The sequence below is a fragment of the Sminthopsis crassicaudata genome, chromosome 3, assembly GCF_048593235.1.
Source record: "Sminthopsis crassicaudata isolate SCR6 chromosome 3, ASM4859323v1, whole genome shotgun sequence".
NCBI lineage: Eukaryota > Metazoa > Chordata > Mammalia > Dasyuromorphia > Dasyuridae > Sminthopsis > Sminthopsis crassicaudata.
In genome coordinates, this window is record NC_133619.1 from 630,009,849 (window position 1) to 630,031,806 (window position 21,958).

The 21,958-nt window shown below is 41.3% G+C and overlaps 1 protein-coding gene across 3 annotated transcripts in view; it reads right to left on the bottom strand.

Annotated features, from left to right (window-relative positions):
- The window catches only part of CCDC27 (coiled-coil domain containing 27), a 46,064-nt gene extending 24,364 nt beyond the window's left edge, over positions 1-21,700 (bottom strand). The window contains exons 1-2 of one of the 3 annotated variants that reach the window (XM_074306467.1): positions 21,565-21,700; positions 19,144-19,325 (exon numbers count right to left, since the gene is read on the bottom strand). Coding sequence is in view for 2 of the 3 variants with exons in the window: in XM_074306465.1 (XP_074162566.1) it covers positions 6,601-6,774 (174 nt within the window). In the remaining variant the exon portion in view is untranslated. Of the gene's footprint in view, positions 1-6,600; positions 6,994-19,143; positions 19,326-21,564 lie in introns of those variants that run through there. The other 2 variants (XM_074306466.1, XM_074306465.1) reach the window with 2 other exon arrangements.
- Positions 21,701-21,958: the final 258 nt, after the last annotated feature.

Here is a 21,958-nt window from a genome sequence, read left to right on the forward strand (position 1 = left end):
GAGTTCTTCCTTGATTCCAAATTCAACACTATTTCTGCTATCTGTTGCTTACACCATCTTTTCAATTCTGCTTTGATCATAGAGTACAGCGCCTTCTCTGATGAGGGCACGCCATGATGGGCGATCTTGTGCCAGTGTCTCCTATGTAGCACAATCAATTCTAAAGTTCTAAGAGACACCTTGAGAGTGCCCTTGTAGTGCTTTTTTCTGACCACTTTGTGAGGGCTTGCCCTATGTGTATTCTCCATAATATATATATATACATATATACATATGTATATATATATATATATATTTTTTTTTTTTTGGCAAACATACATTTGAATTAACCCAAAAGAAACACGAGATGCACAAAATTAGAGAAGCTACCCCAAATGTTCATATGGACTATTTTTGTCAGTCTGAGCTCATATTGGTCTGATTAGCCACAGTCAGAACCACTGTAACTCAAAACTCAACTCTAACATAGTGATGCCATTTTAAAAAAATTAAGCTTTTTTATTTTCAAACTATCTGGATAGGCCATTTTCAACATTCACCCTTGCAAAACCATGTGTTCCAAATGTTTTCTTCCTCCCTTCCACCACCGCCTCCCTTAGAAAGCAAGTAATCCAATATATGTTAAACATGTGCAATTCTTCCATGCATCTTTCCACAATTATCATGTTGCACAAGAAAAAAAATCAGATCAAAAAGGAAAAAACTTAAAAAACAAAAAGCAAGCAAACAATAACAGAAAATGTGAAAAAACTATGTTATGCTCCACATTCAGTCCCCACAGTCCTTTTTCTGGATGCAGATGGCTCTCTCCATCATACTGATGTCATTTTGGTCCTCTTTGAGAAGGACGGACAACAACCAACCAACAGCATCTTTTATCCCCAGTGGATGGGAATAGCAGAGAGGCACACTTTGATTTGGATTGAATATAAAGCAACTCTTTTAACAGCTAGAGTTATTTCAAAACAATAAGTTTCCTGGGGCTTAAATAAATTCTCTTGATGCTTGAGGTCCCTTTCCAAATATAAATCTATGATCATCTGATATTGCTTCTGGAAGCCTTCAGGCAGAGACTGGACAGCTCCTTGTCTAGGAAATTGTCGAGGGTTGATTCCTTCTCAGAGTTGGAAAGGACCAGATGACTTCTGAGATCCTCAGATTCTCTCAGATTCTCTGATTCTGTGCTAAATAAGAAAATAAATGCAAGCCCTACATTTTCTTGATCCAAGAATCTGAAGATTAAGATTTTCTAAATTCAGAACAATGAATCCATTTATTGAGCTCCTAAGCAGGCTTAAAGTTGGGTTTTTTAATCTTCCATGGTAAATTGAGGTTAAATTAAAGAAACTGGGTAGTATTGGTTAGAGCTCTGGGTCTGGAGTTAGGGAGACTCATTTTCCTGAATTCAAATCTGGCCTCAAACACTTACTAGCTGAGTGACCTTGTTTGCCTAGGTTTTCTCATCTGTAAAAGGGATCTGGAAAAGAAAATGGCAAATCACTCCGGTATCTTTGCCAGAAAACCCTGAAGAGGAGTCATGAAAAGTTGAACCCAAGTGAAATATTGAACAACAAAAATTGTGACTGATCTTAATTCCTTGAAGCCAAAACTCTTAGGTTAAGCTTCTCACAACTCAAGTTTTGGAATCAGAGAATCTCTTGGTTGGAAGCAATCTCAGAGATCATGGAATCCAACTCAGTCCCTGAATAAACATCCCTCCCTAATAAATTGTCTATCCTTTATTTGAGGGAAAACTCATTTGACCTCTTGAGGTAGTCTATTCCATTTTTAGTCTGGAATTATTAAGAAGTTTTTCCTATATGTTTTGCATTACACATGTATAACATATGAAATTGCTTACTATCCCAGGGAGGGAAGAGGAGAGAGAGGGAGAGAATTTAGAACTCAAGTTTTTAAAAAACAAATTTTAGAAAAAAAATAAGAAAATATTATTCAGAGAGAGAGAGAGAGAGAGAGACAGAGAGACAGAGAGACAGAGAGACACACACAGAGAGAGACAGAGAGAGAGAGACAGAGAGAAAGAGAGAGAGACAGAGAGAGACAGAGAGAGAGAGAGAGAGAGAAAGAGAGAGAGACAGAGAGAGACAGAGAGAGAGAGACAGAGAGAGAGAGAGAGACAGAGAGAGAGAGAGAGAGACAGAGAGAGAGAGAGAGAGAGACAGAGACAGAGACAGACAGAGAGAGACAGAGAGAGAGAGAGAGAGAGAGAGAGAGAGAGAGAGAGAGAGAGAGAGAGAGAGAGAGAGAGAGAGAGAGTAGTTTTCTTTCTGGAGAGCAATTTGAAACTATGCCCAAAGGACTATCAAACTGTGCATACCCTCTGATCCAGTACTGTCTCTACTGGTTCGGTATTGGAAAGAGTTCATAATACAGGGAAACATGTGCAAAAGTGTTTGCAGCAGTTCTTTTTGTGGTGGCAAAGAATTGGAAACTGAGCCTCTCAGCCTGAGGAATGGCTGAATAAGTTATGGCATATAAATTTTTTTGTTCTATTAGAAATAATGAACAGTTGAGTTCAGAAAAGTATGGAAAACCCTACATGCTGAGTTAAGTGAGCAGAACCAGGAGAACATTGTACACAGCTAGTTAGTATTAAGTGTCTGAGGATGGATTTTCTTAATCCAGGACCACTACTCTACCCTCTGCACCATCTAGTTGCCCCAAGGCCAATAGACTTGGGATGGGAAATACCATCTTCATCCAAAGAGATAATTATGGAGACTGAATGTGGATCAGAGGAAGGAAGGAAGGAAGGAAGGGAAGAAGGAAGGAATGGAGGGAAGAAAGGAAGAGAAAGAGGGAGGGGGGCAGCTATGTGGCACAGTGGATAGAGCACCAGCCTTGAATTCAGGAGGACCCGAGTTCAAATCTGGTCTCAGACACTTAACACTTCCTAGCTGTGTGACCCTAGGCAAGTCACTTAACCCCAGCCTCAGGGGAAAAAACAAAAACAAAAAAAGAGGGAGGGAAGGAGGAAAGGAGAGAAGGACAGAAGAAGGAGGAAAAAAAGGAAAAAAGACCATCCTGGCCCCACAATTTCCCAATCTGAGAATTCAAAGATTTAGATTTTCTACATTCAGAACAATGGAATCATTCGCTGAGTTCCTAAGCAGACTTGAGGTTGTAATTCTTGAGAACCACACCTGATGACCAACCTTGTCACAGCCTTCTAAGAACCTCCAAGCCTTGCCATTTAACTCTATAACCTCTAGAGCCCTGGTACTATTAAAATGACCTGATATAACCCTAAGGACCCCTGAGCCTTGCCATCCACCTTTAGCTCTGTCCTGTCTCAGAGATCATGGAATCCAACTCAGCTAAACTTTCTTCTCTGTTTGTCCTCCCCACCAATTAGTGTGTGAGCACCTTAATATTGTGTCACTTATTTTCTTTGTACCTTCAATACTAAGCACAATGCTTGACACATATTAAGTGTTTAATAAATGCTTTTTAATTCATTTGTTCATGCCAGACTATTGTCTCTTCCATGTAGCTGACTTCCAAATGATCAAAGATAACTTTGGGGGGAAACCAAATGGAGTTTTTCAGCAACAACTGAAATGTAGATTCCTCTGAAAATATTTAGCCTAGTTATTCAATCAACACTAGATAAATAAAACTTTTATCATTTCTATTTTTAAAAAGCCATCTGGATAAAGTGGATATCTTCAACATAAAGAAGATCCAACTCCCAGTTGATCAATGATGGACAGAAATAACTACACCCAGAGAAGGAACACTGGGAAGTGAATGTAAACTGTTAGCACTACTGTCTATCTACCCAGGTTACTTATACCTTCGGAAGCTAATAATTAATGTGCAACATGAAAATGGTATTTACACACATATATTGTATCTAGGTTATATTGTAACACATGTAAAATGTATGGGATTACCTGTCATCAGGGGGAGGGAGTGGAGGGAGGGAGGGGATAATTTGGAAAAATGAATTAAAAAAAAGCCATCTGGATAAAGGATTTTTCCACAGCTAATAGGACTCTAAATGCTTCCTGAGACACTGGTGTGCCATTGTTGTGAACTGATCCAACCATTCTGGAGAGCAATTTGGACCTTGGCCCAAAGGGTTATAAAACTGTGCGTGCCCTTTGATCTAGCAGGGTAACTACTGGGTCTGTCTCCCAAAGAATCATAAAAGAGGGAAAAAGACCTATGAGGGCAAAAATGTTTGTTGTGGGCAAGAAATTGGAAACTGAGTAGATGCCCATCCACTGAACAAGATGTGGTATATGAATGTAATGGAATACTAGGATGAGCAGGATGATTTCAGAAAAGCCTAGAAAGTTTCACATGAACTGATGCTGAGTGAAAGGAGCAGAGTCAGGAGAACAGTGTACACGGTAACAGCAAGATTATGTGACGATCAGCTATGATAGACTTGGCTCTTCTCAGCAATTCATTGAACCAAGACATTTCCTATAGATTTGTGGTGAAAAATACCCTCCCACATCCAGAGAAAGAACGACAGAGTCAGAATGCAGATTGAAGTATGCAATTTTTCTGTTGTTTACTTTTTCTATCTCTTTTCTTTCCCCATTTTGTTCTGATTCTTCTTACAACATGAGTAATATGGAAATATATTTAACATGATTGTACATGTATAATAAAAAAGGATTGCTTGCTGTCTTGGGAAGCGGAGAGATAAGGGAGGTAGGAAGTAAAATTTGCAAGTCAAAATCTTAGAAAGATGAATGTTGAAAAGTATCTTTACATGTAATTGGAAAAACAGAAAATATAATTAAGTGAAAAAAATGCTCCCGGAAAATTCAGAAATATAAGATGGTGAAAAGAGGACTGTGTTTTGTCATATAGTAAACTGTTCAAAAATGCTTGCTGATTCATTGATTGGTTAGTTATTTGCAGAGAAATAACTGTACATCTAGGGGAAGTGCTTTGAGGTATATTCTTGCACCTATGAATTTGGTCTTCCAATGACTAAGTTGAATTATACCTTATCCAATCACAGAGCAATATAAAAACACCTGGTGTTCATCTGCACGAAGAAGCTCACCTGCTTGAAAATCAAATAAAAAAGATAAACAAATAAAAATCTCTCCTGAACTCCCGAAGTGATCCAAGGCCTGGTAGTAGGATCATTTGATCAGAAGGCCTGAACAGCTTTGTAACTGTTCTCACATAATTCCCAATTGTTTTCCAGGTTTCTTGGTCTCAGACACTTAACCCTTCCCAGCTATGTGATCTTGGGGGCAAGTCATTTAACCCTAAGTGCCTTAAAAAAAAAAAAAAAGAAAAGAAAACGTGGGCATGTGAGTATAACAAGAAAATTGGGGGGAATAAAAATCAATGATATCAATACGACAACTTTCTTGAAAATATGCACGAATACCACGATGATAGCTTATCTTTAAAATTGGAATGAGTTTTTAAAATCACTGAATCTCAGAGCTAGAGAGAACTTTTTAGACATTTCCATGCTGGAATAAAAGTGTCTACGACATATCCAGATCTTCTCTAAGATCTCTTGGCCCTAGCTTCTTAAATTGTGGTTTAAGACACCAGAGTAAACATAGGGGTAGCAAAATTATAATTTGTTATCAGTAAATATTTGATTTGTATACCCAAGAATAGAACACTCAGCGATGCTCCACTTCTAGAACTGTGACAACACCCCAATCTGGGTCAACATTCTGGATCTGGTCCATTAGCCACAAAGGAAGGCAAGACCTTTCACTCAGACCCAGAGATTTGCAATGAAGCTGGTTCAAGAAGATGTCAGAAGGAAAGAGAGATCATCTAAATGAGTGGGAGATCTCTTTTTACTGTGTAAGAAATAATTCATTTGGACCCCTACTCTGTTCCGATGAGTATTCATCAATTTGATAGAATTATATCAAAGTTCTGTATAAGACCCCAGAGCTAGGAATTGCAGATCACTTGCTTAATCATAGGAAGGTAACTAAAAGTCCTCCACCCTTGTTTTTCCTTGTCATTGGGACCAAGTCCAGTGTGGCCAAGGAAACAACGACATGGAAAGTCCTCCAAAACTCCAGACCAATCCTCGTCCAATAGGAGCAGGTGACCATTTAATGACCATTTAGGTCACTGATTGTGATAGCTTGTGATAGAACAAAAAAATACCCTCTGACATTTACACATTTATTCAAGTGCTCCTGGAGGTCTTTTGATATAAAGACAAGGTGATGTGCTACCTCTTCAGATTATTTCACATTTCCTGGTTACCTTTAGTTGCTACAATTCCTGGCTAATGTCCCACCTGCTCCCTGAGATCTTTTCTGATCCTCCAAGTTATAAATGCCTTTTCCCCTTGGAAATTATTTTGTACTTAACTTTGAATACATTTCAGATTTTTCTGGATGCATTTTTCTCTCTTCCCCGCCATTCAGAATGTAAGTTTTTTGAGAGGAGGAATTTTGGGATTTTCCCCCCACATTTCTCCTTCAAACTCATAATAAGTCTGCCACTTAATAGGAACTTAATAGATACTTGTTGAATGGATGAGAAAATGAATGAGCCAATGAGTTGTAGAATGGATGTGTGACTAGAGATTCCACCAATGAAAATTCAGTTTTAGCCCAATACCTTAGCCTTGGAATAGCTGGAACTGTCTTTGGAGGGCGAATATGTACTTGTAATACTGGAGGGGGTCTTTACATTCCGGCTAGAGACATCCCAGAGGTTGTGGAAGCCCTTCACCACAACACTGGAACTCCTCTCCTGTTTCCTCGGCACATCTTTTAATTTTGCAGGAATCATCTGAAACCTAGAGGAAAAGCCTGAAGCTCCTCACCCAGAGACCCTCTTTGATAGTCCTTGGCTTTTTCTGTCTCCCCACAGGGAAAAAAAAAAGGGTACTTAGTGTTTTAAGATTGAAATGCTCGCGTGGCCTGGCATGGCTCCCAGTTTTGGGCTGGGTTTTCTTTTTAAATCATGCTAAGTTAGGAGGCCAGCTTCCAAATCTCTTTATGTTTAATGAAGCAGGGAGACAGCCTCTTTTGTTGTATCTTGAGAGGAACTAGATAGATGCCATCACAGTGGTTTCCATAGCAACCCTGGGCAAGGCCAGCCTCATCATTATGAAGATTTTGTGCAGTCTAGGATAAAAATTACAATTCATTGAAAGGGATAGGATCTGAAAGACCCTATTACTGGCTTCATGGCTATTTACTAGCTGCGGGATTTTGGTCAAACCCCTCTGAACCTCATTTTCAGTTTGGATTGGATTATTTCTAAAGTCCCCCTTCACATTCTGTGGCTTTGCAATTCTGTAATAATTGCCTTTTGAGTATTTGAGAAAGCAGATTAACTACAGTAGTGGGAGGGAAAACTATCTTTCCTGTTTTCCTTGTCTTGTATTTGCATAAATGAATTTTTGAGTCCAGCTGTCAAATTTTACATTCATCCCTGTTAAGTTTCAGCAGGGGACTTTTGTGCCTTTAACATGCAGGATACTGAATGTGGATCACAGCATAGAATTTTCAACTTTTGTTGTTGTTTGTTTGCTTGCTTTTTTCTTTTTTTTTTCCTCATTTTTCCATCTTTCAGTCTCATTTTTTTGGTACATCTTTTAAACCTTGCTACATCCTTTAACAGGTCTCAGTTTGATGAATCACCTATTCAGGGATTAAGGCTAGGTAAGAAAGAAATGAGAACAAATAAGGCCTTTTTTATCTAGTTAAAAAAAATCAATCTGGGGGAAGACTATAATTGCTATTTATATTCACTCTAGGCAATAAAGGACCAAAGACCAAATAGAACTTGGCCTGGGACTTTTTGTTGGCCAATCTATGAGAAACAGAATGACTTAGGTTTAAGGTATAGTCCTTAAGAAATCTAACCTGTCTGAATAAGTTATGGAATATGAATGTTATGGAATATTATTTTTCTATAAGAAATGATGAGCAGACGATTTCAAAAAAGCCTGGATTTACATGAACTGATGCTGAGTGAAGTGAGCAACAAGATTATGTGATGATCAACTATGATGGACTTAGCTCTTTCAACAAGGTGATTCAAGACAATTCCAGTAGACTTGGGATGGAAAGAGCTGTCCATATCCAGAGAGAGGACTATGGAGACTGAATGGGGATTGAAGTATAGTATTTCTATCTATTGTTGTTTTTTAGCTTGTTTTTTTTTTTTCCTTTCTCATTTTCTCCCCTTTTGATCTGATTTTTCTTGTGCAGCATGATAAATGTGGAAATATGTTTATTGGACATATTTGACTTATATTGGATTACTTGCTATCTAGGGAAGGGTGGGGGGAAAGAGGGAGAAAAATGTGGAATACAAGGTTTTGCAGGAGTGAAGGTTGAAAACTATCTTTGCATTTATTTTGAAAAAATAAAAAGCTAATATATTTTTAAAAAGCAGGCTCAGAACAAAATTGGGTGCCCACTACTTGACTTAGTGACACTTCAAGTCTAAAAACACACCTCCAGAATGTCTACTCCCCCTGTCCACCCTGCCTGTCTGCCAGGTCTGCCCTGAAAACTATGGGCACTATGGGTACTGCACCTGAGCACAAAGTCAGAACCAGACCCCTCCTCTACCCCACTTTCTAAACCATAAAATTAGCAGCATATCAGTGACATGAAGTTCTCTAACTTTTCCCTATAAATTTACCTTCCTACTTCTTTGATAACTTCTTTTGGAATTTAACCTACTTTAATTAGCATTAAATTATAATAAACTTTGCCCCTTGACTTGAAGATGAGTAAGAGCCTGAAAATTCTTTTGAGACACTATGTTGACAGTGATCTGAAACCCTAACATTTTGTGGGCCCCCTTTGAATCCCAACACTTCTTCCTTTCTTCCTTTCCCTTCTCTGCCCAGAATCAATCAAATTCAAAAACTAGATTCCAACAAGTTGGTCAAATTGGGAAAGAGTCAAGGGAGTAAAATGAAAGGGTAAGATTGCACTGGGAGTGGTTGAAAGAACTGGACATACCTTTGGGCTTACACATACCAGAGAATTTCTAGCCCCTACTTGGAGAATTGAGTTTTAAAAGTACTCTGAAAAACCAGACACTTATCTCTAAGGGAGGGGAAAGGAGTAGCACATTTTTCCCCCACTGAGTAAGTCTTCTGAAATGACCGAATAATAGCAAATAAAACACCCAGCTTTGCACTGATAAGATTAAAGAGATAGAAGAGGAAAAACACCTTCAAGAAGTATGATGATCTCTTTTGGAGGGCCAAAAATATAGTGTCTGGACTTTACTAAGGTTTTAGGACTCTGAAAGGGTCCCAACATTTAGGACACATACCAAAAAAAAAGAGAATTTCACCTAAAGGTTAAAAAGGTCTTTATTTTCTAAACTGGAGTCCATTTTCCTTTGGAATCTGTGTATACTTGTGGGATAACATGTCCCAGACATTTGGGGTAATGTTTTTAAATAATTTTCTAAAATCTAATTATGCCTGGTAGTAAACAAAAGGGAACATGACAAATGGAGTCTGACAGAATAATCTCTAACTCTGCACAAAGTTTTAAAACATCAAGGGTGATAGTCATCCACCTTCTGTGGACCTTGTTCAAAGGTAGACCAGAAACACTCACAGAATAATTGGATATGGTTAATGGTTTTTTTTTTTTTTTTCTTTTCCTTATTGTTGTTTTACGGAGGCAATTGGGGTTAAGTGACTTGCCCAGGGTCACACAGCTAGGATCTGAGACCAGATTTGAACTTAGGTCCTCCTGACTTCAGGGCTGGTGCTCTATCCACTGCCCCATGGTTGGTGTTTTTTGATGTTAACTTTATTACCATTTAAAAACAGTCTGCTCTGATGGACATGGCCATCTTCGATAATGAGAAGAACCAAATCAGTTCCAATAGAGCAGTAATGAACTGAACCAGCTACACCCAGCGAAAGAATTCTGGGAAATGACTATGAACCACTACATAAAATTCCCAATCCCTGTATTTTTTTCCACCTGCATTTTTTATTTCCTTCACAGGCTAATTGTACACTATTTCAAGGTCTGATTCTTTTTGAACAGTAAAATAACTGTTTGGACATGTATACAGATACTGTATTTAACTTATACTTTAACATATTTAATATGTATTGGTCGACCTGCCATCTTGGGGGGGAAGGGAAGGAGGGGAAAAATTGGAATAAAAGGTTTGGCAATTGTCAATGTTGTAAAATTGCCCATTCATATATCTGGCAAATAAAAACTATAATTAAAAAAAAAAACAGTCTGCACATAGCTGATTGCAGCAACTGTCTATGCTTCTGGTCCTACTTTGTTCTCCCTGAAGCACTTCAAAATTTTCTCCATATTTCTTTGAATTCTTCCTATTGATTTTTCTCTATGGTTTAGTAATATCTTATCACATCCATTCATTTAGCTATTCCGCATTTGCTGGGGACACAGTTTGTTTGCAATGATTAAACACACCATTCTCTGATATGGTGAGATAAAGAGGATGTAATAAAATAATTTTTATGATAGTAATAATTGTACTATTTTATTGTACTTTCAGGTTGGCAATAATCATCTTGTTTAATCTACTTAACAGTTCAGGTATTTTTATCCTCATTTCCCAGATGAGGGAATAGGCAACTATCCAAAGCAGGATAGGACTCCAGGTTCTCCTGATTCTGTGATCTTTTAGGAAGAAACACAAACTAGCAGCAATCAATTATAAATGTTCAAAATCACTAATAATCAAGGCAATGTAAATTAAATCACTTCTAAGATAATCTTATACTCATAAAATTGTTAAAGCTGGGTATATCTATAATAGTCCAATGGATCTGTGATGATACATATCAGTGTTGGTACTGCCCTCAAGGAGGTAGACTATAGCCCATCCATCCCAGCTCATTCTATCGTCCTATAATTTTATCACAGGTTTTACCCAGAATGCTGAGATTCTCTGGACACTACAAGTATACCAATAGGGCACATAGGCTAGCTCACTGGCCATCAATTATCTCCTCACTCTCCCTACATAGTTCAATTATCCCCTCACTCTCTCTGCATGGTCAGTCCATTCTTTTTAGTCATACTTGCTTTGAGGACAAGTAAGGAAAGATAAAAAGGAGCAGCTAAACGATGCAGTGAATAGAGTACCAAGCCTAGAGTCAGGAAGACTCTGAAAATTGCTTAACAGGATAAGGTCTTTTCTCAAACTGAACTGCCAAGCATTCTAACTCTACTGCAGAGAGAGCAACTCAGTTGGGCTGGCCACATTATCTGAAAGTCGGAGGTGTGCTTGCCAAAAAGGCTGTTTTATGGAAAACAGGGCTCATAAGATGGTCAGAGAAAGTGATGATGCAAGGACACGCTCAAGATCTCCCTTAACTTTAGAACTGATTGTATGACATGGGAGACACTGGCACAGGACCGCCCAGGAAAGGTGATGTGCTCTATGAACAAAGGAGAATTGAATTAGCCCAAAGGACATGTGAGATGTGCAAAACTAGAGAAGCTATTCCAAAGGTTCATAGGGATTATTTGTGTCTGACCTATGATGGAGCCTTTCAAGCTCATATTAGACACCCTGTAACTCGACACTAATGTAGTTGGTGCAGCTAATGGAGAAAATGACGGGGTGCTGGGTGTTGTACTTTAGGAGAAGTGCTAAATGTTGGGGTTTGGTAATAAGAACTCATAATGGTCATTCTCTTTTTTAAAATTTTATTATAATTTTTTATAACAGTATATATGCATGAGTAATTTTTTTAATAACATTATCCCTTGTATTCATTTTTCCAAATTTTCCCCTCCCTCCCTCTACTCCTTCCCCTTGATGACAGGCAATCCCATACATATTACATGTGTTACAGTATAACCTAGATACAATATATCTGTGTAAATACCATTTTCTTGTTGCACGTTAAGTATTGGATTCCAAAGGTATAAGTAACCTGGGTAGATAGACAGTAGTGCTAACAATTTACATTCACTTCCCAGTGTTCCTTCTCTGGGTGTAGTTGTTTCTGCCCATCATTGATCAACTGGGAGTGAGTTGGATCTTCTTTATGCATAACAGTCATTCTCTTTGGCAAAGTTAAGTTTATTTAGGAGAAGAGGTTACAGACAAATGACACCAGGAATCCTAAAAATGAAGTAGAATTGGAGAGCATATGAAAGACCAGTTCCTTACTGGAACTCCCAATTATACCACTAATAGTCTTGTATGTTATACAGTATAGTCTGTCCCAGTTAAACACACACATTCACCACAAACTGGAAACAAACTGTGCCTGGCAATTGAAGAATGGATTGGATAAATTGTGTTACGTGAATGTAATGGAATATCATTGCGCTGTAAGAAAGAATACAAAGAATCCAAAAATATGGAATGGATGAGAAGAGCAAATAAGAAAAAATCAAAGTCCCGTAGAGACACTGACAACAGCGACATTAGCAGAGAAAACATTAAACAGAACAAAATGTTCATTGAATACATAGGACAACTTTGTTATTACCTTGTTAATATATGTGGCTTTTGTTTCTTTTGACAATTGGCCAGTTAAACGTATAAATGTCAACGATAAAACCGAGGAACACGGTGTGATCAGATCATGTTATGATAGCCGATAGAGGAAGATGTTTGTGGAAGATGGGAACAAGAATTCTAAACACCTTTGAACAAGGACGCACTTTTCCTCAGTACCACTTTGGTTCCTGGGAGAGTGGGCTCAAATTTAAGGGTCCCTTCTGAAGGTGGTCTGACTAGTGGAGGAGGGGCGTTGCTTTTCTGACAGAGGATGGCACTTTCCAGGTCACCGAGCAACGCCAGGTGAGTCAAGGGCTCTACCTAACTCTGGTGGGGATTCCAGCTCTTGGTCTCCGGTGATTCTCTCAACCTTTTGAAGCAAAGAGCCAGAATTACTGTAAATAGTCTGAAAGCCTGGCTCCTCCCAGAGGCGAGCAGAGAGGCCACTGCAACTCCTTGACAAGGGGAGGGAAGAGTGTGTGAAGAGTGTGGGGAGCTGGGAGTGGGAGAGCAGAGTCCTGGGGAAGAGAGTGAGAACCAGGGCGCGGGAGAGGGGGAAAGAGGGAAGGAGAGAGTGGGAAAGAGGGAAGAGAGAAGTGCGCAGGAGAATGGGAAAGAGGGATGAGAGAAGTGTGCAGGAGAATGGGAAAGAGGGAAGGAGAGAGTGGGAAAGAGGGAAGAGAGAAGTGCGCGGGAGAATGGGAAAGAGGGATGAGAGAAGTGTGCGGGAGAATGGGAAAGAGGGAAGGAGAGAATGGGAAAGAGGGAAGAGAGAAGTGCGCGGGAGAATGGGAAAGAGGGAAGGAGAGAGTGGGAAAGAGGGAAGAGAGAAGTGCGCGGGAGAATGGGAAAGAGGGATGAGAGAAGTGTGCGGGAGAATGGGAAAGAGGGAAGGAGAGAGTGGGAAAGAGGGAAGAGAGAAGTGTGCGGGAGAATGGGAAAGAGGGAAGGAGAGAGTGGGAAAGAGGGAAGAGAGAAGTGCGCGGGAGAATGGGAAAGAGGGAAGAGAGAAGTGCGCGGGAGAATGGGAAAGAGGGAAGGAGAGAGTGGGAAAGAGGGAAGAGAGAAGTGTGCGGGAGAATGGGAAAGAGGGAAGGAGAGAGTGGGAAAGAGGGAAGAGAGAAGTGCGCGGGAGAATGGGAAAGAGGGAAGAGAGAAGTGCGCGGGAGAATGGGAAAGAGGGAAGGAGAGAGTGGGAAAGAGAGAAGGGAAAAGTGCACGGGAGAATGGGAAAGAGGGAAGGAGAGAGTGGGAAAGAGGGAAGAGAGAAGTGTGCGGGAGAATGGGAAAGAGGGAAGGAGAGAGTGGGAAAGAGGGAAGAGAGAAGTGCGCGGGAGAATGGGAAAGAGGGAAGGAGAGAGTGGGAAAGAGGGAAGAGAGAAGTGAGCGGGAGAATGGGAAAGAGGGAAGAGAGAAGTGCGCGGGAGAATGGGAAAGAGGGAAGGAGAGAGTGGGAAAGAGGGAAGGGAAAAGTGCGCGGGAGAATGGGAAAGAGAGAAGGAGAGAGTGGGAAAGAGGGAAGAGAGAAGTGCGCGGGAGAATGGGAAAGAGGGAAGGAGAGAGTGGGAAAGAGGGAAGAGACAAGTGCGCGGGAGAATGGGAAAGAGGGAAGGAGAGAGTGGGAAAGAGGGAAGAGAGAAGTGAGCGGGAGAATGGGAAAGAGGGAAGAGAGAAGTGCGCGGGAGAATGGGAAAGAGGGAAGGAGAGAGTGGGAAAGAGGGAAGGGAAAAGTGCGCGGGAGAATGGGAAAGAGAGAAGGAGAGAGTGGGAAAGAGGGAAGAGAGAAGTGCGCGGGAGAATGGGAAAGAGGGAAGGAGAGAGTGGGAAAGAGGGAAGAGACAAGTGCGCGGGAGAATGGGAAAGAGGGAAGAGAGAAGTGAGCAGGAGAATGGGAAAGAGGGAAGGAGAGAATGGGAAAGAGGGAAGAGAGAAGTACGCGGGAGAATGGGAAAGAGGGAAGAGAGAAGTGCACGGGAGAATGGGAAAGAGGGAAGGAGAGAGTGGGAAAGAGGGAAGAGAGAAGTGTGCGGGAGAATGGGAAAGAGGGAAGGAGAGAGTGGGAAAGAGAGAAGGGAAAAGTGCACGGGAGAATGGGAAAGAGGGAAGGAGAGAGTGGGAAAGAGGGAAGAGAGAAGTGTGCGGGAGAATGGGAAAGAGGGAAGGAGAGAGTGGGAAAGAGGGAAGAGAGAAGTGCGCGGGAGAATGGGAAAGAGGGAAGGAGAGAGTGGGAAAGAGGGATGAGAGAAGTGTGCGGGAGAATGGGAAAGAGGGAAGGAGAGAGTGGGAAAGAGGGAAGAGAGAAGTGCGCGGGAGAATGGGAAAGAGGGATGAGAGAAGTGCGCGGGAGAATGGGAAAGAGGGAAGGAGAGAGTGGGAAAGAGGGAAGAGAGAAGTGCGTGGGAGAATGGGAAAGAGGGAAGAGAGAAGTGCGCGGGAGAATGGGAAAGAGGGAAGGAGAGAGTGGGAAAGAGGGAAGAGAGAAGTGCGCGGGAGAATGGGAAAGAGGGAAGAGAGAAGTGCACGGGAGAATGGGAAAGAGGGAAGGAGAGAGTGGGAAAGAGGGAAGGGAAAAGTGCGCGGGAGAATGGGAAAGAGGGAAGAGAGAAGTGTGCGGGAGAATGGGAAAGAGGGAAGGAGAGAGTGGGAAAGAGGGAAGGGAAAAGTGCGCGGGAGAATGGGAAAGAGAGAAGGAGAGAGTGGGAAAGAGGGAAGAGAGAAGTGCGCGGGAGAATGGGAAAGAGGGAAGAGAGAAGTGCGCGGGAGAATGGGAAAGAGGGAAGGAGAGAGTGGGAAAGAGGGAAGAGAGAAGTGCGCGGGAGAATGGGAAAGAGGGAAGAGAGAAGTGTGCGGGAGAATGGGAAAGAGGGAAGGAGAGAGTGGGGAAAGAGGGAAGGGAAAAGTGCGTGGGAGGGAAAGAGGGAGGGGTGTGGGACAGCGGGAGAATGGGGAAAAGCACGGAGAAGAGCACGGGAGAGGGACAGAGAAAGGGGAGGAGAACGGGAAGGTGAGGAAGAGAGGGGAGGAAAACGGAGAATGGGGAAGAGAGCGCGGAAGAGGGAAAGAGGTGAAGAGTGGGAAAGAGAGAGGAAGTGAGCGCGGGAGAGTGGGATAGAGAGAAGGGAGGAGAACGAGAGGGTGAGGAAGAGGGGAAGAGAGGAGAGAGTGAGCGCGGGAGAGGGGAAAGAGAGGAAGTGAGCGCAGGAGAGTAGGACTGCGCGCTCAGGGAAAGGCTCGGGGATGGGAGCGTCCACAGAACAGGAGCTAAGGTGTCAAAGGCAGGAGCTGGCAAAATAACGGCGATCACGGCGCAGGTCACCCGGCTCCCGGGAGAGGGTTTTAAGGGAGTAATAATGACGGCAGCACGCACGCGCCCAGGGCCCGTCTCCGTGCCCCTTTGGCTGCTAGGAGAGAATCGTTGGGGGTGGGATGGAAGGGGGAAAAGCGGGCTTGCTCCGCCTTTGCGTCCCGAGCTTCCGAATCCTGGTCAGACTAGGGTTGCCCATTTTGGCTAGGGACCCGGGGAAAGCGGTACCGCTCAAGTTCCTCCCGGGTCAAGAACAGGTTCGGGTGGACAGCAGGCCCCGGGGCCCTCCTGCTGGGCCGGAGACCCCTCCCTGAGGAGGATGGAGGTTCTTCAGGGAGACCCCTCCACAACCTGCCCAGGATGAATCTATGACCTTTTCCTTCAGAGCCCCCTTATGAGCTTATGACCTTTCAGAAGACCTTTGCCCTGCCCTAGACAATCAACTGAAAAACTATTAGAATACTCCACAACTTTAGCAAAGTTGTAGGATACGAAATAAACCCACATAAATCATCAGCACTCTTGTACGTCACTAACAAAATCCAACAGCTAGAGATACAAAGAGAAATTCCATTCAAAATAACAGTAATAATGTAAAATATCTGGGAATCTATCTGCCAAGGGAAAGTCAGGAATTATATGAGCAAAACTACAAAACACTTGCCACACAAATAAAGTCAGATTTAAATAACTGAAAAATATTAAGTGCTCTTGGATAGGCCAAGCAAATATAATAAAGATGACAATTCTACCTAAACTAATTTATTTATTTAGCACTATACCAATCAGACTCCCAAGAAACTATTTTACTGACCTAGAAAAAATAACAAAATTCATCTGGTCAAAATTTTAAAGGTCAAACTAATACAGACAAGATTAGAAGGGAAGAAACAAACTGGGAAAACATTTTTACAGTCAAAGGTTCTGATAAAGGCCTCATTTCCAAAATATATGGAAAACTGACTTTATAAGAATTCAAACCATTCTCCAACTGATAAATGGTCAAAGGATATAAACAATTTTCAGATGAAGAAATTGAAACTATTTCTAGTCATACGAAAAGATGCTCCAAATCACTACTGATCAGAGAAATGCAAATTAAGACAACTCTGAGATACTACTATATACCTGTCACATTGGCTAAGATGACAGGAAAAGATAATGATGAATGTTGGAGGGGATGTGGGAAAACTGGACACTGATACATTGTTGGTGGAATTGTGAAAGAATACAACCATTCTGAAGAGCAATTTATAACTATGCCCAAAGGGCTATGAAACTGTGCACACCCTTTGACCCAGCAGTGATTCTACTGGGCTTATATTCCAAAGAGATCTTGAAGAAGGGAAAGGGACATGTATGTGCAAGAATGTTTATGGCAGCCCTTTTTGTAGTGGCCAGAAACTGGAAACTGAGTGGATGCCCATCAGCTGGAGAATGGCTGAATAAATTGTGGTATATGAATGTTATGGAATATTATTGTTCTGTAAGAAATGACCAACAGGAGGAATACAGAGAGGCCTGGAGAGACTCACATCAACTGATGCTGAGTGAAACGAGCAGAACCAGAAGATCATTATACACTTCAACAATGATACTGTACGAGGATGTATGCTGATGGAAGTGGACATCTTCAACATAGAGAAGAGCTAATCCAATTCCAATTGATTAATGATGGACAGAATCAGCTACATCCAGAAAAGGAACACTGGGAAATGAGTGTAAACTGTTTGCATTTTTTCTCCCCAAGTTATTTTTACCTTCCGAATACAATTCTTCCTTTGAAACAACAGCAACAACAAAATTCGGTTCTGCACACATATATTGTACCTAGGATATACTATAAGATATTTAATATGTATGGGAATGCCTGCCATCTAGGGGAGGGGGTGGAGGGAAGGAGGGGAAAATTCGGAACAGAAGGGAGTACAAGGGATCATGTTGTAAAAAATGTTATAATTATAAAATTAATAAAAAAATAAATAAAAAAACTGATATATATGTACACATAAGGGCATCACTTTTGGTGACTTCCAGCCCCACTCTGCCTGAAACCTCCCTTTTAACAAAGGAAACCATTTAAGCAAAATCAGCCCAAGCAGCAGTTATTCTCCTCACTTTCCACACCTCCTATCCCCTTACAGCAAGGGCGGGGGAAGAGGAAGGGGCTTTCATTATCATTTCTTTAAGACTAACATTGTTCATTCCCCTTTTGTCCTTCTAAACTCTCTTTTCCTTCCAAGCTTTCCATGTTTCTTTGAATTCTTCCTATTTGTTGTTTCTTCGGCACAGTGCCATGTTGTAGTGTATAGGTAGGAGGCCTCCAAGTTTTCAAGGACTGCCTTGATCTGGGAATGTTACTAAGCCTTTCCTTGTCCCAGTGAACTCCCTAATAATATCACTTGCAGAGATATTGCTCATGGACATTGTTGTTCATTAATTTTCTGTCGTGTCTGACTCAATGATCCCATTTGGGGTTTTCTTGGTATAGATACTGGTGGAATGGTTTGCTATTTCCTTCTGCTCATTTTACAGATGAGGAAACTGAGGCAAACAGAATTACATGACTTTTCCAGGGTCATCCGGCCGGATTTGAACTCAGGAAGAGGAGTCTTTCTGAATCCAGGCTGGGAGATGTTCAGCCCTTGGTACCAGCTAGCCCCTTGATAGGTATTGCTAGAGAGATTTTCCTCACTGGAGTTCCCCTAAGCTAATTAGATCCAACCTTCCTGAAATAATACCTAATGTTCTATTATAGTCCTACATAATATCTTGTTCAGTCATTTTCCAGTGATTCCCATTTGACTTCCAGTTTCTGGCAATCTCAGACAATGTTGCTATGAATATTTTGTTTATAGATCTCTATCATCCATCTCCTTGGAGTATATGCTCAGCAGTACAGGGCCAAAAGGGACAAACACTAGGAAAGTTAGATAATATTCTGAAAAATCTTAATACTCATAATTTGAATAATAGAATTCAGAAGCTTCTATATGACTTGATTAGGCAATTTCCATCAAAATTGTAAATCTTATTTTAAATTTAGAGAGAGGACTATTTTCTATTATCCATTTTTTATCAGAAATGTTTATTATGTTTGGTTGTCTTTAAGAAATGTCACTCATTTTCTTTTTCACTTTCTTTGAGATCTAACTTGATTGTGTTTTTTAAAAGAGTCTGACTAGGCCACTTAAGAGAAAAAAAGCATATAAAATATATATTTATCCCCAATAAAAATATCAAACCCCAAAACAACACATATTTCTGTAATATATATTAAATATCAACTTGAATGAAAAACAAATTCTAGTTTAGAAATAAATTCCAACTTTTATCTATTGAAATATTTCCTATTTTCCTACCTCCCTTAGAAAGTCTCTTTCCTAAGTTTTCTTTTTCCAAAGGGGTTATCAGTTGAGGATTAACTTTCTTCTTTGAAATATGACCTCAGTGAATCTATTTAAGTTGAATGACTTCTCTGATGTGCTCTCTCTTCCTTGTGGTGGTATCTCTGGTGGTATCTGTTCATCCCCTGAATCAGCTTCTGAAATAGAGATGGATGCCTTGAGAGCAGGTAAGGCAACCACTCTTGATTTCACTACCTAAAAAGAACTTTGCTTGTATTTTCCAGTGGGATCATGTGTCTCTTATTTGAGAAATTCTGTCTGCCTCGTGTTGGGCAGTCTGCCCAAAAACGTTAAAATACAACTGAAAATTGACAAAGATGATTTTAATTAGACCCCTATTTTCCTCTAGTTAGAATTAATAATTTACACAGGGTAATGATTTTTAACAATTATGAGTGACATACATCTAGTAACATATATTAAATCAGTCTACTCAATTAACCAGAGGAATTACATGTGTTAATATATATGTTATATAGGTTACATATAAAAATCATTTGAAAAGTTAGTCTTATATTAGGTCCCAAGCTATTAGTTATCAAGTTCACTTGCCTAATCACAAGAATGTTGATGACCAAACCCAACATAGGTGGGATGTCTTGACATGATATGGAAAGACTCCCAATTTATTTTGGTACCTCATGGTTCTTGCCCAACAAGAGGGGGGCACCATATCATGACCATTAGTTGAAAAAACCCTTGCCTTGTCCATTCTCTGACCACCTATGCCAATGTGTTATTTTTGGTCCTTTTGGAGAGTCTATCATCCAATAAAACTGTATTTTACTTTGCTCCTTCTGAGTAAGACACTGGGGAAGAGGACATCTTGGATCCAAGTGATCAGGTCCCTTTAATTTACAGTGGTCCTCAAACTTTTTAAATCGGGGGTCAGTTCCTTGTCCCTCAGACTATGGGAGGGCCTGACTATAGTAAAAACAAAAGCTCACACTTTGTCTCCGCCCCTCAGCCCATTTGCCATAACCCAGTGGGCCGCATAAATGTCCTCAGCTGGCCGCAGCTGGCCCGCTGGCCGTAGTTTGAGAACCCCTGCAAGTTTAATGAATGGTTATTGGTTTGGAGCTCTGCCTCTGTGATTTTTCTTGCAGATTAAAAATTTTTGAACCAGGGGAAACTAGGTGGCACAGTGGACAGAGCACCAGCCCTGAAGTCAGGAGGACCTGAGTTTAAATTTGGTCTCAGACACTTAAGCCTTCCTAGCTGTGTGACCCTGGGCAAGTCGCTTAACCCCAATTGCCTCAGGGAAAAAAAAGTTAACTCATAAAGTTGGAGACCTTCCAGGCGGCTACATGGATAGCATGTGGCAAGACTGCACTGTAGAACTGGACTTGCATTGACTCGTAGGACATAGAGTCAGAGAGACTTTTGAGAGAGTCTGGTCCTACATTCTCCCATTTTTACAGTTGTGGAAACTAAGGCTTCAGACTGTCCAGGATGACAGAAGAAAAGTGGTAATATATAGAAGCTGTCATTTACATAGCAGAGAACGTTACAAATATTATCTCATTTGATCCTTACAGCAACCCTGGAAAGCCCTTATTGTTATCCCTAATTTCCAGATGAGAAAACTGAGCAGAGGAAAGTTTAGGGACTCCTTCAGCATCATACTGCTAGTGTCTGAAGTAGAATTTGAATTCAGATCTCTGACTCTGAGCCCATCGCTTGACCTACTGTGCCACTGAAAATGAGAATTTGAACCTGTCCTCTGACCCCCAGTCAAGTGAAAGAGCATCATAGAGTTAGAACAGATGAGACTTCCCAGGCTCCAATTCATGTGTCATTTGACAAATGAGGAAACTAAAGTCCAGAAAGGTCACCCTGGTGACAGAGGCAGCCTCTGAATTCTGAGGCCTTGGGCCTTCGGTCCACTAACCCACTTTCCCCCTTTCCACTTCTGGAGCCATCATCAATGCTATGCCCAGTGGCAAGGGCCTGGCAGCGTCTGCGCCCCATCACTGCAACCTTTCCAACCTGAATCACTTCTCTGGCTCCTGCCCCGTGTGCATGTGGTCTTCTGGAAGCTCTGAGAGCAGGAACGGACTTCACTTTTGTATTGATGTCCTTAGAATTTATTTTATCATTCAGCACCTGGTAATCATTTAACAGATCCTTTTTCATTCATTTATACCATGAGGGGGTTCAGCTAGATGACCTATAAGTTCTTTCAAACCTTTAAAATTATTGGCCCATCTTCCACAGGTGATATGGCTCCAATTTTCTACTGCTAACAATGGTGGATTCCTAGTGACTTTCCCAATTGCTTTTGTCCTCCCCCTTTCCCTTCTTACAGTTGATGTCCAATCAACCATCTAACGATTCTGGCAATAATGGGTCAGCCAGACAGACACCTTCGCTTACCTTTCCTGGGGGAGCAATAACCATCCCTGTTTGAACTTGCTCCTGAACTCTAGGGGAACCTGTGGCCTCTTAAAGCAGGTGGTGTTGGAGAGAGGGAGGAGACTTCCGGGCCATAGCAGAAGGGAGGCCTTTCCCTCTGAAGAATTCTTGGGTAGAATGGGAAACTGCTGTTGCCAAGAGAAGATTAACAAGGAAGTAGATCTTTCCCCATCTGATTCTCTTTGTGACCTTTGTGAGGGAGCAGAGAGATTTAATAATTCATGGATGTAACTGTGAAGGTCAGCAAAAATGCTTTCCTCACCATAGCCCACTAGGCAGGCAGTTTGAGCAATATTTCCTCCATTTTTAAGATGATGAATGAATAGATGAGAGGATATTAACTTTACCAAGTGCT